General features: G+C 42.3%; 1 protein-coding gene across 5 annotated transcripts in view; it reads right to left on the bottom strand.

The window, feature by feature from the left end:
- Nucleotides 1-18,700, bottom strand: part of PLEKHA2 (pleckstrin homology domain containing A2) — a 766,829-nt gene that overhangs the window by 193,217 nt on the left and 554,912 nt on the right. For all 5 annotated transcript variants that reach the window (XM_069213872.1, XM_069213873.1, XM_069213875.1 and 2 more), the window contains one exon: nucleotides 3,405-3,551. In XM_069213872.1, the coding sequence (XP_069069973.1) occupies nucleotides 3,405-3,551 (147 nt within the window). The remainder of the gene's footprint in view (nucleotides 1-3,404; nucleotides 3,552-18,700) is intronic.

Raw genomic sequence — 18,700 nt, forward strand, 5'->3', positions numbered from 1 at the left:
GGGATGGGAACAGTCTAGCACCCCATTGCCGCCATCTTAGAACCCTGGAAGAAGGTCACTTTTGATTGGCCAAACATGCAGCCAGATGCAGCTGTGACTGGTCCGCTGCACGACTCTGAGGGTAGTAGGTAACCCAGCTTCTAAAGTAGGTGCAGCAAGCACTGGCAAACTCCGCCATGCAGCAGAGCGCTCAGTTTTTGACGGACCTAGTTTTTCTTTTATTTTTATATAAAAAAAATGTTCTTAATGCATACACTTGTAAATACTAAACATAAAAATGTGTACACAATGAAAACTAGCTAGCAACACCTGAACAAGAGATCTGTGTCAGAAGGTCCTTAGTGTTAAATGATATATACCCATCCACATTGTGTTTGCCAATGAGTTTACAATGAGAAGTTGCTCCTATTATAGTTGCACATTATTCTCGATGTAAAACTTTTTCCTCTTCCATTTCCCAGTGTTCACAATGTAAAACTATGATTCTCAGCACATTGAGGTACAGGCCCAAGGCTGACTCGGGGAGGTGATATGTGCTAGAAGCTCAACACACAAAAATGTCACACAATAAATTAATGTTTATCCAATGCTTTTTCTTTAAAAACGACTTTAATGCTCACACAACTAAAATACAACACACAAAATGAAAAATATTTACAAGAGTTAAGATTGAATTATAAATTGGACCCCTTCTTTTAAGAGCCTCATAGAGTAACTAAAGTGCAAATCACGTACCTCAAAAAAATCACAAGGGCACCTAAGATCAAACCTATGGGATATGACATACATTTCTATTAAGGACCAATCAGGCCCACAGCATTGATCATTGGCTTGTCACTGTAACCAACTTAGGCCTTCTCTATTGGGCTTCATTTGTACAATACAGCCATTATTGTTTAGCAGAAAGACGCAGTTTCTGCCCCATGAAAGCCTATGGGGAGGAGGATTAACAAGTGAGTAGAATAATAAACTACAGCCTATTAATTACAAATGTAACAACAGATTCTAACTATTGAACATTCATGGGAAATTTCTATAAGGTGAGCAAAACCATAGTGACGTTGATTGTATTAAGTAACCTGAAGTAATTCATAACCTATGTACCCTTTGGGCTCAAAATATATGAAGGTTGTGAATTATCAGCCTGATCCGCTGATGAAGTGGGCAGATGCCTCCTAAGAAAAAAGTTGTGCACTGGCACGTCTTGTTACAAACTAAGCACAAGATCTAGTAACCACTCTCTTGCCCTCTAAATAATTCTGCAATGTCTCTCTGTTATGCTTTTGTTTTAATCAATTGCTGCCTCTGCTCCTCTCTACATGCTTCCTCTGCCCACATGCGTCCATCCCTCATTGTCCACTCTTCCCCTTTCTCTTTTTATCTTCATTTACTTTACTTGTTACAGTAGTCTCCACTCTTGGTTACTTTGTTCTATTTAAAGCTGTGTGACAACACGAGTATGTTACGGGCCTTAGTGCAAGGAAGAAAATGTCCCCCTGACTCAGTGGCATAACAAAACTTGAGGGGGGCCCCTCAGGACTCTGGGCCCTGGAGCCATTGTACCTCTTGCCCTAGTGGAGGCTACGTCCCGCCAACACTTGGGAGGGGCGGCACTATAGAAAACATCTAGGTAATAATATAAAATCAACACCTTCGGCCAATTCATATACTTCAGAATGGTTTCAGACGATAAGATCAGGTGATCATAGAATATGATCAAAATATATTTGCAATCAGATTACTTCAAAATGATTCTGGTTTCATTGAGTTGTATAAAAAAATGCCATCGGAAAACAAAGACTCATAATGACGAGTGTGATGGTAAAGGAAGATGAATTTACTCCATGTGGTAAATGCCAACACCCTGGATTAGGGCGTTCAGTGGGTGGAGTATATTTCTTAGAACTAAGGGCCATATTTACGAGCCATTTGCGCTGCTGGTGCATCACTTTGTATGACGCATGGGAGGCGCAATGTGCAGAGCGATATTTACGAGGCCCCGCAAAGCCACTCTGCGTGGCTTTTCATGTCATTGTGGCTATGGTATAAGGCAACACAGCGCAAGTCGCTGCATTGCCTTACACTAAACCAGGGGGGCATCCACCCAGCGGTTTCGAGGCGTCCTAGATTTACAAGGATGTGTAAACCCTGGAATGTGTCAAAATTGTACCCCTCCAGAGGGGAGGCATTAAGAGGAGAAATATCTTTATTTCTCCTCATTTTTTTCCACTTTCTGCCTCCAGGGGTGGCTCTCCAACAATTGCAGAGGAGCATCACCCCACTGCCTAAGAGCCAGAAACAAAAAAATAAAACGATATTTGAATATCATTTTATTTTTCTACTGCTAGCTCAGCCAGCAGGTGCAGGGAGGGTTGGGGCTGGGCCTCGGGAGGTGGGAAGAGGGATGAGGACTTGTGTGCACCAAGTGCGCATGTGTGTTTGGACGGCCTAAAATAACCGTCCAAACACACATGCGCACTTAGGTTTCAGCATCCCGGCTGTGTTTACAGCCGGACTGGAGAAAGTGAACAGGCCCCAGGGTTTTGTCTGAGGGGAAGTCACTGACACTCTGACAAATCCTGACACTGCTTACATGCTATGTTTAGCTCCTCCACTTGATATCTACGGCAGCCGCCACTGTCTGCCTCACACATAGAAAAGGGAAAAACTCTCCATGGACTGTTTTTGTGCAGGAAGGAGTTCCTTTCTGAACAAAAACAATCATGCCAACAACCCAGACACCTTTGCACCATGGTGCAAGGGTACCTGCGTTGGCGCTAGGAACAAAACTGGGAGCCAGCTGAAAGTACAGGAATGCATGGTACATCGTAGATTTGAATTGGCGTAGGACAGTGCAGCAAACAGACTTGCGGCGCTTCCCTACACCAATTCTTTGTACATATGCCCCCATGTTTTCACCCTGAAAATGGCGAACTACATGCAGAAATTATGTTTATAAACTGGTGTTTAAAAACCTTGACCTGGTAAAAAGTAGGGTGAAAATTGCAGGGGTGCAGTGTTTCCTGCAAAATTCAGAATTCGATGCACCCCTACGGAGAGTTCAGAATTTACTCTTTAGCTCCATATTTATAACAAGAGCCCAGGCCCTTAGCAACACTCATAAGTCAACAAATTATAAATACGTGTGGGGTGGACCTCCGTAAAAATGTTTGTGACACAGCACAAGAAAAAAGTTTTAAATAAAAAGTAAAACAAAAGAAACCTAAAGCTATGTAAATACACAATATAAGTGGTACTTGATAACAGCCAGTCAATAAAATTGAATAACCGTTTTATGGATCAACATGATTTAAAAATGTGAATTAATTTGATAACATAACGGTAAGAAAAATGTTATGCCTAAAATAGTTATAATGTCGGCGTTTTAGATCCCTGGAACTTACCACATTGCCTTGCTTGACGCAGTATCCACTTTTGAGGATTGGGAGTCCTGCTACCGACCTATTGACTGGCATTGGAACATAACTCACAGAGCGTCTCAAGCTAGTATGAGGGACCGGCTCGCTTCCTTCTTGGCCTTCCCCATCGTTCTAAATAAAAAAGAGCCACAAATCAGAATTTATAACTTTTCGAAGCCAATTGCTGTAATATTTCTTTATATTTCTGATAACATATTTCTGAAAGCAGACGCTCTTTCTTTCACCAATGCGCTTCAAGTTCACGACTGCCCTGGGGCAGCGCTTTATCAGTAATAAGGCCCACTGTCCTAGTTCGCACCCGGTGCACCAGTAGGAAGGTGCACTGTGGCGCAAACAGAGACAGCGTGGTGCACTGCAGCATAAAGAGGGGCCGTGTGCCCTGTTCATAACAAGGCTCCTGTTGTTCAGTCGGTTACAATGTGAAAAATATATTAAACGACCTTACATCACGGAGAAGAGTTCGACAACGAAGATAGCTGTACAAGTGCGTACCATCGACAATGGATCACCATTTAATGTATTTACTGTGTGCCAGACATCTGCAGCTTCTCACAGGTGGCACGGCTCCTATTCCCACAGGTGAGACAATATAGTAGGCTTAGGGCGCCATCTACTGGTAGCAACACAAATTACCTTGTTTTCTATTTCCAGGACGCATTTGAAGCAAAATCTGAGGCAATACATTTCCCAGAACGCTGAAAATCCTTGCACTGTTACTGAAACGTGGATCAAATTGTTTGGCTATGATACACGCATTGATAAGCGCGGATTCCTCTCAGTTACCAACTGTTACTTTAAGCTGAAATGAGTTCTCCACTGATCAGTAGCAAACAGCCTAGAACAGGCATTAACTTATCCACAAAAGCAAATAAAACATTTTCGTGCACCATTAGCAGCCCCACCCCAAGAGACAAATGTCCTGGGCGCCTCAACCCAAGATGATGTATAGAGAATTAAAGGCACATAGAGGAGATATTCTACCTGTCCTTCAAAAAAACATTTCCAACAAAAAAGTCAAAATAGTGCGTTAAAACAAGGCAGCTGTAGCTAGAGCCAAAATAAAATATAAACTGCTGCTACTGCGCATTCTCCTGGCCTATTGCTCTAAGCGGTAGTATACTTTAGAGGCCCAGACTCACCAGATAAGTGACATCTCTACAAAACAAAGCAGCACACGCCCAACCACACACCCACACAGTGAAGAGTACTACCCATGTGGATAAGCGCATTAGCGCCCTTACATGGTATAAGTAAGCGCTACAATACAATGAATTCAGAAGCAACAAAGATATCACAATGGGGCAAGCTACCTTCCTCAAAAAATGAGCCTGCCAACCATGTCCTGTAAGACACCACCTGTGGCACTTCTATCAATGCTTAGTTTGAGACGGTAGTTTGCGCTGAGGTCTATTGGCACTCATTTTTGTGGACTAGCACCTGTTTCTCCTCATCACACTGTCCGTGAGCAAGAGAGAGAAAACACACAGATGAGGAAGAGAAAGATGTACAACCGTCAAAGGGAGAAAGCAGGAACCCCAAGAGAGAGATAAAGGGTAAGGGAGTGTCTGGTGGTAGATTAAATGGACATGAGGTGGATTTAAGACTATGCAGTTGATAGAGCATAACATTCAGATCTGCCCCTTGAGTCACTGAAGTCATTAGAATGTGACAAGTTCAAGTTTCTAAGCCTAAATGAGAGAAAACTAACTTAGAAAGCTCCACTGACACATATTTTAAATGTGCAATTTGATTGTATTGCACAGACATAGGTGTCTTTAAAATTAAATCTCATGCTAGGTTAAAGTTGATATTAAAGTGTAATTTAGACTCCAAACTAATAACCAATATAGAAACAATTTTAGATTTCTTGTGTTTTATGAAAGATTAATGACTTTGAAAATATGTGCAAGTGAGAAGAATGCACTTCTCTGTTATACTTAATGTAATAACAAAGCTTCTCCATTTATAATGAAATATTATTAGTGATTAATTTATAAGTTTGCATATTATATGTGTTTTACTAATAAGTATTTTTTAAATGCATTTTATATTTTCCTGTGTTACCCTAATTGAGGCCTACTGAGTTTGCATTTTGCAGTCATGCAAAAGTGTTGAATATTTTTTCCGCAATGTGAAGTCTTCTTTCAGATTTCATTCTCATGAGAGCTAAGTCCCATTTGTAAAAAGTCTATTGTTTACTGTAGTAGAACTGGACTCATTTGGACTTGAAAAGTTTTATAATGCAGAAACATAGACTGGAGTCATATACATTTGGTACAACCCATCGGAGTCATGCGGAAAAGGAGATGTTCTCATGACAGACTTGGGAAAATGTTGAACTGCTGCAATCTGAAGTCTGGTTATAATTTATGATTGGTTGATGCCCTTTTAGCGTAACATGAACAAACACTAGAAACCAATTGGAACATTTCATGTGGATTAACATACAGTTGGATGATCAAACTTTGCTCAGAGAGCAGCCTGAGAGCAGAAGCAACCCTTGTTCTGTCTTGATCAGAACCAGACACTTTCTTGTTACTGCAGATGCCTTGCTGTATAGATGCTTTGGGGATGAAGATTCTATGAATGCTGTACCCCTCGGAGAGGTATCTTCCCCTCTGCCATTCACCCTTTGACTTTGAAATGCCCTTTTATATTAGAAAATCTATAATGCTAACACTTCTTATTTTATTTTCCTTTTAGTTAGTGTCCTGTAGCCCAAGTTATTCTATTTTTCCAAATTTATTTTTTGTATTTTTAGATTTTGCCCAATTATGTTTCCACCACACATGGATTTCCCTAGTTTGGTTAGCTGTAGAGTTGGTCTGTGCCCAGGCAATGATTATTGAATTTATTGAATTTGAATTGACTAATTGATTGTGCAATCTGCATTGGAGCACCACATGATTTCCATAACACAGATATTTCTATTGATTTTCTGTATTATTATTCTTGAATGCTTAGTTTTGCTGATGTCAGTATGCCTGAATTTATTTTGATGCCTTGGGCCACCCTTGGTGATTATGTATCGCTATAACTTGGTTTTGCACATGGTCTGCATGACTTTGAGCTTGTGTCTGTGATAAAGCTTTGAACTATATTCCTGATTAGTGTTTTCCTTCTGTGGCCACATTGGTCATGGTGTCAACATTTTTGGGGTGGTGTTGAAGTAATTGTTGATGGTTCGCCACACATCTTTCTGAATCCAAAGGTCCGTCGACCTCGTTCTGCATTTGATTCCGGAGAAGGGTGAAAAATACACCCACACAGCTTTGGTACATGGCCCAGTGACATGTACTAGGACTGGCTGCAGGCTTCTGAGCAGAGCTTTGGCCACTGACACTCATTGGTTTAAAAATTAAGCACTGACTCCTATGGACTCATTAACCCAATGAAAATGTGTGAGATTTAAATGTAAAAAGTTGCTGCAACTGGTTATGGTGGCGCTATAAACTAGAACTTTATAACTTCCTACAAAGTTATCGCTAATAAAGATCAGCAAATTGAAAAGTAAATAAAAAAAATACAAAATTGTTGCTGAGTGATTGCTTACTGATCTGGGGAGCTTGTGAGTTACATGACCTTCAAGTAAAAAGCCTCAGTACTAGTTAACCAATAACTTCATCACAAGGCATTAAATGTTGTACTCAAGAAGCATTATCAGGCAAAGAGAAGCAATATGTTGAAAGAGCCAAGAGAGCTCAGCTACAGTATGAACAGGAAAATCACGATCCATTGGTCTCCTAATTCTCAAAGTTCAATTTTCAATTTATATTTTGGATTATCTGTCAATTCACCATTGATCTTAGTATCTCATAGAACCTATAAGAGCAAACTATCACGTTCATTGTAATGTCCACCGCAGCCTGGGTACTGGCCAATGACTACTCCTCACACAGAGCTGAATATTACACATCTTTATGCATGTCTGCATGTAACTGAAAACTCAACATTCTAAACCAAGCGTTTATTGTGGTCTGCTCTAAGACCTACCTTACACTTCTACAGAGTTCGTTCAGATCCAAAAGGGTTCGGTCATAAAAACTTGCAAGACACTACATTCATCATATGTAAATTCTTGCATTTGGATGCAACTGTTACCACAACAGAGACCATTGTGAGTAGGCAAGAGCAACTGACACACAGGAATGCACTGAATACTGATAGTAAGGTTTGAAAATCGTGGCAGGAACAGGAAGTGGATTTATGGGATTTAACACGAGGAGAAAGGATAATTTTCAGGGAATACAATCTGTTTGATATATGGTCGACCAATAAATTGTAGATTTCTGTTTAGATGAGGATCTGAACAAAAACTTGTTGAAGTTAAGGGACATTGTACTATGAATGGGTGTGAGCTTTATTGCTTAGTAGTTAACTGGAAATGCAGGCAAACATCTTGCCTTTGCACTACTTGCACTACATGGAGCAGGAACTTAAGCTTTCTAAAATTGGATACTTGTGTATCCAGACAGAATTTCATATAAAAATCTAATTCACCCTCCATAAATCCAGTTGATTCATTTTGTTTTAGTTGGAATTACGTTTCTGTTGTAATCTATAAATCTAACTGATATTCAATCACATTATAAATAGTAATGTATTGATAAGTATTAAACTGAACAATAGTCGTATTCATTAACATTAATTCATTTATTCTGATGTTATAGTGTAGATATACATGTAGACCCTGGATGGTATGTTCCAATGATGTAACCTCGGACTACTGGATACTGGAATGTACTGAAGTTCAACTTAGAATGTTGGTCAGATATGAAATGGTGGTTGAGGAGTCTGTCTGAATAAATGAATTCAGATTCCTGTTCATGCTTGATTATTACACCAACTTATTTGGCGACGAAGGTGGGACTAGACTGCGCAGGGGGCAGCGAAGACTCCTTACTGCTGTCCAGGTGTTGCCATCTCACCGTTGTTAATTATTGAAGCAACGTCCTCTGAGGAAGAGCTATGTTTGGCAAAGAGCAAGGTATGATTGTTTGACATACCATATGAACTTGATCAGTTAAGGGTAACTATTGTTACTTTTATCTATTCAAGAAAGCGGCACAAGCTACCATAACTCCTGAAGTAAAAGCAGGATACGGTTGGTCTCAGGGCTGTGGCGGGGTCACTGCGCAACTGGGAAGCGGAGAGTATACCCACAGAAATCCGAGTTTTGTTGGGCTGCTAAACTGAGTGACTGATGTAGGGTCATACATAAGATTTATTGATATATATACATAAGAAATATTAAAATAAATCCTTACCTGGGAGTTGCAATGACCCAGTGTGTTCCGTATTTGACGAAGAAGGGAACATCGAAAGAGCCGGGCACAGTCAGCTCCGTCTGAGGTAACGGAACTGAGTTGTTGCAATCACTGCTCGTTGCTGCTGCGAAGCAGAAGGCGGTGATGCCTGGAACAGGAATTGGAGAGGAATATAAGCAATTCCCTCTTCAAAGCAGTGTTTGCCTGGTAGTGATCACAATCCCCTTATGAGAAAGACCGGAGCGGTGAGGAATTCCAGCGGGACAGTTCCAGGTTGGAGGAGGAGTCGGAACGAACCGTCCTGTCATTTCTTTGTGTTGAAGGAAGTAGGACGAGTATCTTGGATTACAGGAGGAGTTTGGGCTGATGGACAGGTGAACAGGAGGAGCATCAGCCCATTCTCACAAACTCGAAGGAGTGCCCTAGCTGACAGACAAGAAAACGGGTGTGGCCTTGAATAATAGACATGTTAACAGGCAGATCGTTAACCTCGCCTTAACCCTTTCCTTTAAAGCGAAAAGAACATTAAGCTGTGTTTCAAAAAAAGTAAACATGAAGGTGTTGAAGGTGTTGTAGACAGTTCTGTAAGTATCTGGGTGCATAGGGCGGGAGGAAAAAAATAATTTATTGTGGAGAATTTATTGTTTATTGTGGAGAATTTATTGCATAATCATTTTAGGTGCCAATTAGTGTGTTAGCATCTCTTCTGTCAGAATTTGAGCACTATATTAGCAGCTGTCAGTTACCTGGCAGAATTTGGACATTTCAGGAAGTTTTCTCACCTTACCTTTCAGTGTAATTATATACTGACCAGTAAGGCAGCAGCAAGTATCTCACAGCCACCTCCTTTTCTCAGTGCAATAGAGAAAGCCATTTTACTTTAGAATTATTTGAGTCATATTTAATAGTGATAGCAGGAGAAAATTTACAGCAGTAATAAAACAACATATTCTGCTGCACAATTTGGGTATTCAAGAGAGAAAGGTATACGAAAACTTATCAGAACCTGACACAGACGATGAAGAGGAATGGGACAATCTAGATGAATATGAAAAAGCTCTTAGCAAACTGGAAAGTCACTTTGGTCACAGAGTAAATGTGGTTTTAGAGAGGCATCCATTCTTCAGTAGAACGCAAGGGAAAAATGAAAAGGTGTCTAGTTATGTAGCATGTCTTAGGGGGTTTGGCCAACACTTGTGAGTTTGGGAACCTCAGGGACTCCTTAATACACGATCAATTAATTAGGTACACAAACAACTCTCGCATTCAAGAAAAGTTGCTGGCTCACAATTCAGATTTGAAGGAAGCAGTGAAAATCGCAAAAAGCATTGAACACACAGCAGAATGTATGAAAGAAATGAAACACTCCACGAAACAGACATGGTAAAAGAAGTTAAAGTATACTCAAAACTGGATGAGACAGGAACGAAACAGGATGAGGAATTGAGGGTACCTGAGGTGTTTACTAAAAAAAAGTACAGATGTTAACAATGAAATTGGCAAAAACAAATGTTTTAGGTGTGGTAACATTAGACACTTAGCTAACAGCCCTCTGTGTCCAGCTCGCAATTGCAAATGTAGGAAGTGCGTCAGGAAGGGGTATTACGCGTGTTTGTAAATATGAGAGAATTGACAAGAAACCCATACACAGAGTTGAAGGCGTGCTGGAATTGAAAAGCAAATTTGTTTTGCAAGTTAAAGAAACAGAAGGGGTTAACAACCTAAATAACATGTATCCAGCTTGTGACATTGAATTGGATGGTGTCAGGGTAAATGTGTTTGCGGATTCTTGTTCACTATTCACTTTCATGGATTACAGTGTATATGAAAACAGATTTCAAAACAGAGGGTATAAGTTACTACCTACAGACATAAAAAGCCAGGAGGGTATAATAGAGATCCCATACCACTAAGGGGGATGTTAACCATGCGTATTACCATCAAGGACCACCACACTGTTGGTAATGTATATTTTGTAAATAAAGGGTCTAACTTATTGGGATGGAAGCACCAAAAAGAACTGGGAATCAAGTTAGATCCCAATAATGAGGAACAGGTGTTGACAGTGGAATGTTCAGTGACTGGGGTGTGCACATGCAAGGAATTCCCAAAACTATTTGAGGACAGATTAGGGCTTCTGAAAAAACTACCAACACACGATTAAAGTAAAAGAAAATGCTATTCAGTGGTTCATAAGGCCAGGCCTATTCCCCATTTTACGCAGGAACCATTAAAACAAGGACTCTACAGGCTAGTTGAACAAGGGATCAGAGAACCTATAGAAAACTCACTTTGGTTAGCTACCATTGTGGTCTCCAAGAAACCCTGTGGCAGAGAAATAGGACTGTATGTTGACTTGAGAGATTTAAATGCCAACATATGGATTGATGTGTTTCCCCTGCCCAGGATCAGTGAAACGCTAAGTATGATTCAATCAGCTAAATATTTCAGTGTGATAGACTTATCATCAGCATAACATCAAATTGAACTCTACACTTTGTCCCGTCCCCTCAAGTCTTTTATAACACCACTCAGATTCCTTAGGATGCCTTTCGGCCTTGCTTCGGCAGCAGCTGTTTTCCAGCATATCATGCAAAAGCATCCTACAAGGGATTAACCAAGTAATGTACTTCGAGGATGATATCTTAGTATATGGAGAAACTGAGAGGGATCATAATCTGAATTTAAGGAAGGTATTTAAAGCCTTAGATGAAGCGGGCATGACTATTAGGATGGACAAATGTCAAATAGGAGTAGAATCAGTGGAATACCTAGGCCACAATATAACAACAGATAGGGTTACACCCAAATGGGATTTGGTTATTGTTGTAAAGGATGCACCGGTGCCCACTAAGAAAGAAGAACTAAAATCATTTCTGGGCTTGGCCAAGTTCGTGGCCAAAATTTGTACACACTTTTGCTGATGTGACAGCACAGATGAAAGCCTCATTAAAAAAAATCAACATCCTTGAAAGGAGTTCAGAATGCCAAAATGCATTTGATGAAGTGAAGAATGCTATTGCCAATGCCCTAGTTTAGGACATTTCGATCCTAATAGGAAAACATTACTTACCACTGATGCTATTGGAATAGGTTTAGTGGCCACTCTATCCCAAATAATGGATGGTCAGGAAAAAAATAGTAGCCTTCACATCTAGATCAGTCAGAGACACTGAAATGAACTATTCTACAACAGAGAGAGAGGAGGCCTTGGCCTGCTACTGGGCCATATTGTACTTCAAATTTTTCCTTTGGGGTCTACCATTCAGTGCCAGGACAAACAAAAACCTCTCACTTTCATGTTCTGTCTTCCACCAAGGGGAGGAACCATACTGACACCACATTGCTAAGTGGATGTTGGGATTAGAAGGCTTTAACTTTGGTGCTGAATATGTGCCAGGCAAGAAAAATGTCATAGCAGATTGCCTGTGGAGATTGCCAAGGAAGAAAGAGGAAGTGGAGAGCCATGATCTTCCTGAACTTGTGTTATATATTGATTTAGCAGTTCTAACAAAACAAGACTGGGATACAGAAATAAGGAATGATCAGGTCCTAAATTTGATTAAGGATAAGATAGTCAATGGTTGGCCTGTGAAATCTAAAGACTTGGTAGAGGAGCTTAAAGGATATTGGGAGGTAAGAGCAGAACTCCACATTCCCAACTGCATGGTGATGAGAGGTGAGAGGACAGTACCCTCAAGAGAATCATGGGATAAATTGGTGGAGTTAGATCATGAAGGCCATTTGGGAAGGAATCTTACAAAGAATAGAATTAGGGCCACATACTGATTCCCCACAATGGAGAGCATGGTGGAAAACACAGTGAGGGATTGTGTTAAATGTGCAATGAGTGATAAAAAAATATCCACAAGTCTCTATTGTCTCCGGTTGAAGTGCCACTAAAGCTGTGGGACAAGTTGGGGCTGTACATTTTGGGTCCTCTCAGTCAATCTACTGTGAGAGGACAGTACATGCTGGTGTTAGTAGATTATCATTCACATTGGATAATGGCTAACTTAGTGAACCAAGTTACCACCCAGGATGTGATTGAATTTCTAACAGATGCTTTTATGAGGGAGGGTATCCCTAGTATATTAATTACTGATAATGGGGTACAGTTCACACCAGACACAATTAAAGAGTTCTTGAAGAAAATGGACATCCAACATTTTACAACAGCGTTATACAACCTCAGAGCAAATGTATTAGGTGAAAGGGTTAATAGGATCATTAAGGAATGTTTGCAGATGGTGTCGGTGTCATGAGAGTCAGGGGGAACTAGCCCTCAAACACATGTTGTGGTCATACCATACCACGCCCAATCTGGTCACAGGGGTTTCACCCTTCCTTTCATTAAAAGGAAGGCTTCCTGGAACTAAATTAAATCCAAATTGGTTGATGGGTGGGGAACCCCAGTGAGTGCACCGAGAAATAGTTTCAGAAAGAGTCCAGCAACATCAAGAAAAATACAGGAATTGGTATGATAACAAATATGGTACGAAAGGTAGGCAATGGAGAGTTGGTCAGTGGGTAAAGGCCAAACTCCCTGAATCAAACCAAAGGGAGGGCAGTACATTTTCTAAACCCCATGAAAATAAAAAAGAAATGTTGTGACATTGGAGGATGGTAGAGTGTGAAGTTTGGACAGATTATCCCAATGGGACAGTGATGGTAACAATGTAAGGAATGGGTTAGATGGGAGTGTGGGTAACCCACACTAACAGGAGAGAGAGACCAGACCTTCAAGAAGTAGAATGACTCCACCATGGCACAAGGACAACATGTTTCATTAGTAAGGAAGGGAGATGTGTTTTAATCTATAAATCTAACTGATATTCAATCACATTATAATTAGTAACCTATTGATAAGTATTAAACTCAACAATAGTCGTATTCATTAAAATTAATTAATGTATTCTAATGTTGTAGTGTAGATATACATGTATACCCTGAATGGCATGTTCCAGTGACGAAACCTCGGAATACTGGAAAATGGAATGTTCTGGAGTTCAACTTAGAATGTTGGTCAGATATGAGATGGCGGTTGAGGGGTCTGTCTGAATAAATTAATTCACCTTCCTTTTGTTCCTGCTTGGTTATTACAGTTTCCAAAACCGTGCTCCTCCACGTACACATGCACTTTCAATGTGGTTAAGAATCTAAACTGAACTGTCTGGGGTGGGTCTTTAAAGTCTTCCAGAAAGATGTCCTGTCTGATCACACTTTGCTAAAATCCCTTGGTTAATGTATATTAAGGACCTACAGGGAGACGCTGAATATGTTTCCTAGATGCAATATACAGTAAAGGTTTTTAAAACAAAATATTTTCATTGTGTATTTTCTTTTAACATAAGTCTGTTGTTTAGTATTTCTCAGTAATGTATACAACAGCTATGCAGTTTATCTTTTTATTTTTTCTGACAATTAGTATTAATGCCAATCTTCACCCACAGGGTATAACACATTTAAAAGTAAGTAAGCTAACAACTTTCCCAAGCGTGACTGAATCATAGAGTGCCCAATCAGGTTTGTCTGTTCTTAGTGAGTGTTGGGCGGGGTGTAATGTACCTGTGTTTATGAGGGGAAAAGACATTTGGCTCTAAGCCCTGCAAGCCACGGCTGCATTTCTTGAGGTTATTTTTTGCGTGACCATTAAAGGTTCTTGTGCCCTAACACTAGATTCATATCGGTCAATGCCTATTCTCTCCTGTGTCCACAAAGCTGGACCCACTTCCTGCCACAGATCTGCCAGGGGTTTCCTGCACAGCCTTAATATTCCACTAATCTCAGCACTGTCTCCTTCGCTCCCACCCAGCACAACACATCTATCTTCTATCAGTTATGTGGTGGGCCGTCTGGCGACTTCCAATGCATTTTATATAGGCAGAGGAGGCAAATTTCTGCAGTGTGTAAGCCCTAGATATTCAATGTGTACTCCAAGGGGGCTGTCACCAGTGCCCAGATACATGACATCTGTGGGCAAAATCTGCATCTGGCAGGATGCATCTGGGACAGCACATATATTTAGTGTGGTACATAACATTTAGGTGGTGTCTTGTAAGTTAGGTAGTGTGCAACTAGTTGCATTGTGTATATTTAAAGTACATATTCCTGGAAACCCCAATTACTTTATGCAAGCATATACAGTTACCAGGATGCAAAGGGGCGAACTGTGCTGGGATGTGAGGCAGTGTGCTCCCACCCCCTCCTTCCTGTTTAAAAGGCTTCCTTGAGCAAGTGAGCTGATGAGCTTTGGAGATGCACCTGTGTGCCTGTGAGTGGTACTTGACCTGGGAGAATTTTGGCAGCATTTCCAGCAACCCCAGATGAATGTTCTTTGTTCTCCACTCTCTACTGATGAAGGGCTAAACCCAGAAACATGTGTCTAGAGATATACAGCAATGCCTGCACCAACTTTGGTGAAAAACTACAGATAATTTCCAAGTAAGCGCTAACTGTGAACTGCATTTACCAGGATGCAAAGGGGCGAATTGTGCTGGGATGTGACGCAGTGTGCTCCCACCCCCTCCATCCTCCCTGAACTATGTGGGGGCACCTTGGCTAGTGGCAGGATGCCCTCACACTTAGTAACTTTGCACCTAACTTTCACCAAGTGAGGGTTAGACATATAGGTGACTTATAAGTTACTTAAGTGCAGTGTAAAATGGCTTTGAAATAACGTGGACGTTATGTCACTCAGGCTGCAGTGGCAGTCCTGTGTAAGAATTGTCTGAGCTCCCTATGGGTGGCAAAAGAAAAGGATCTCCTGGAACCCCAATACCCTGGGTACCTAGGTACCATATACTAGGGAATTATAAGGGTGTTTCAGTGTGCCAATCAGAATTGGTATAAATGGTCACTAGCCTGCAGTGACAATTTTAAAGACAGAGAGAGCATAAGCACTGAGGTTCTGGTTAGCAGAGCCTCAGTGACACAGTTAGGCACCACACAGGGAATACATTCAGGCCACAACTATGAGCACTGGGGTCCTGGCTAACAGGATCCCAGTGAGACAGGCAAAAACAAACTGACACACAAGTAAAAATGGGTGTAACATGCCAGGCAAGATGGTACTTTCCTACACTCTGTTCCTTTGTATGTCCTGTTATGAGGAAGAGTGCCTGTCCGCCTTACACACCTCCCAAAGGGTTTGAGAGGAGACCACTGAAGACTCGTTTTCCGCAAAGTAATGTTTAGTGGAGTCTATCAGCCTCTCTCTGATCTGGGTAGTGTAAGATACAAGGAGTTAATGGATATGGTTTATCATGAGGTGTTTCCACCCAGGCCAAATACTTCTTACGGGGGAGTGATCTATGATTCCTCTCCCCATGTGAGGACCTCTGAGAAGCACTGGAGGTGTTGTGTCATGGTGAAAAAGGTGTCTGTACGGTAGAGAGTGCTGTGAATTGTTCCCTAGAATTATATGTGCGCCAAATATCAACCCAGAGCTTTAAGGAAGTCAAACAGCGGGCAGGGGGAGGAAGTTGCCTGTCTGAGTGGCCATCAATCACCCTCCTCACACATCTTAAGGTTGAAGTCACCCCCCCCCAGAGTCAGTTTGCCATCTGGTAGCTGGAGCAGGAGGGGCCCAGGTCAGAGAGCGTTGCATCGTGGAGAAGAGGAGAGACATAGACCGAACATATATTGTCTGCCCCTTCTAGCTTCCAGTGAGGTCCACATACTGCCCATGGGTATCCAGCCAGATCCCATGCACAGTAAATGTGAGAGACTTTCTCATCAGGATCCAAATCCACCTGGAGTCTGTGGTGTATCCCGCATGGGCTGTTTGGAGAATCCTGTCCCAGTCTTTGAATTTGAAAATGCGAGCTAATATCATGCAAGGGGGGCTCCCAGTTTGGGAGAGGTGCCTGGGACATTATGGGCCCGTTCAACGGAGGGGTAGTTGTAAAGACCTTGGGTTGTAACAATTTGAGAAAAATGTTTTCATCAAAGAGGTCAGCTCCTGGACCCTCAGCCCTTTCCGGGATGCCTACTAAGCGAAGGTTATTTCATCTCGAGCGACCCTCAAAGTCCTCAAGATTTGTTTCCAGAACCTCTGTTATTGCCCGCAGCTCTTTGACCTGTTGCTTCAGGGTTTTGGTTTCTGCCCTTAAGGATGTAATCGAGTCCTCAGTGTCTTGTGCTCATATTTTGCAGGTCAGCTATCACTAGTGTAACCTCGGTTGTCTATATCAATCTTTTTTTTCGAGGGATCCCTGCACCCCCTGAATAGCTGCCATAATGTCTTTTAACATAGGTGTGCCCTCTTCCTGCTGGGCTTGCTCTTCCACGGACTGTAGCTCACTCAGTAGTGTTTTCACAGGAAAGCCCAAACTTGGTCTGTTGCGCTCCACAGGTGCCATGACCCTCCTCATCATCTCTTCTGTACATCCAGTTAGTCAACAGTATGGGGGATGCAGTGGTACTCATCGGAGGCTGCCAGGAATTGGGTCTCAACAAGGGTCCCCACAGCCTGACGGTTTTCGCAACACTGCTTACCCAATTATTCTGGTCAGCCAGGAGGCAACTCACAGGTTGAAGCATTGTGGGGGCCCCAGAGCCAGTCTCTTGTGTCATTGGCCCACAAATGTTCACTGCAGCTGGGCACCCTGTGCCCGCAGTACCCTGGGGTTAGGCTAATATTCGCTCCTTGGTCTCTGTAGAAATGCAAAGAGGCCACGTTCCCGAACTTTGAAGAGGATCACACTTCTGCAATGCCAGTTGCACAGTGGTTGTTGTGGTGTGGCAGCGCTTCAGTAGTTGGGTGGGCTTGTGGGGAGGGGTGAGCGCTTTTCAACACCTATACTGGGGTCTGTTTATAGGCCAGGTCATCATGAGCAGATCCCACATTTTGATGCAGAGGTTTGGCTCAGGATGTAACTGTCGGGGTTAGTTGCTTGATGGCGATCAGCCCCAGCTAAATCACTTAGTGAGTGCCGAAGATCCCACATGCTCACTTTGGTCCCCTATCGCCCCATTGGGGCCCGGCCACATGGCACTGTCAGTATGAGTGCCCAGGGGTGTATCAGGTCTTTCCTAGTGTGGGTCGCAGGGCACAATGGGCCTATCAGGTGCCACTTCAGCGCAGGCCTTGTCGTTCTTTACTACCCCTGACACTGCCTCTGTGTCTGCGCTCACTAGCCTACACACCCTGCTGGGGCTGTCGCTCCTACTTGGCAACCAAGGGCAGTTCCTCGCTCACCCTGCCTGTCCTGCTGCCCTGCCTCCCCAAGGCAAGAAGTCATCTGGGCCACTGCTGCAACACCTGCTCCGAGCCTCGCCCAGGGCACATACCGCCACAACATGAGCGGGGCCTCTCACTCGATTGGTGGCCTTCAGTCCAGTTCAATGTGAACTTTGTCGTCCGTTACTCCCGACGTTACCTCTCCACTTCAGCAGGGTAGTTTCAGTAAGCAGGGCTGCGGCTTCACACGTAGGCCCCGGTCTGCTTTTGCAGACTCCCTTCATTGCCAGACTCAGGAAAAACACACCTCTGCCTCTCTGAGCAATTAAATCAGCCATGCTGAGGCTGCTGTAGATGGATTTTAGGACATATGCTAGGGGGTGGGTAAATAGCGGAGGCCGTGTTAGCAAGCCGCCTTCTTCCAGAAGTCTTGAACGAGGGTCAATCTGATCCATTTTATTTTTTATAACTCCATTAAAGGTCTCAGACAGGCTGTAAAAGGTATATATGAACTAAAGGATCAACCAACAATTTTTCTTCATAAACACATTTAATCAAAAAGCTCATCCTGCTGAATGATAATGCACAGTTTCCACTCTCACTAGTGGATAGAAGGGCTCAAAGATGCATGTTTTACTGCTGGTCTTCAGTGAAATACCTTACTAGCCATCAATTTCCTACTACTGACTATGACTGCTTAATATACAAATGCAAAAATCTAAAATACATACACCACATATGTGTTGCAATGGTCTTTTGAACACAAGCCAGGATAAAAATGGCTCATACAAACAGTGCTACTCTCTGTC

Source organism: Pleurodeles waltl, chromosome 11 (genome assembly GCF_031143425.1).
Source record: "Pleurodeles waltl isolate 20211129_DDA chromosome 11, aPleWal1.hap1.20221129, whole genome shotgun sequence".
In the NCBI taxonomy this organism is placed as follows: Eukaryota; Metazoa; Chordata; class Amphibia; order Caudata; family Salamandridae; genus Pleurodeles; species Pleurodeles waltl.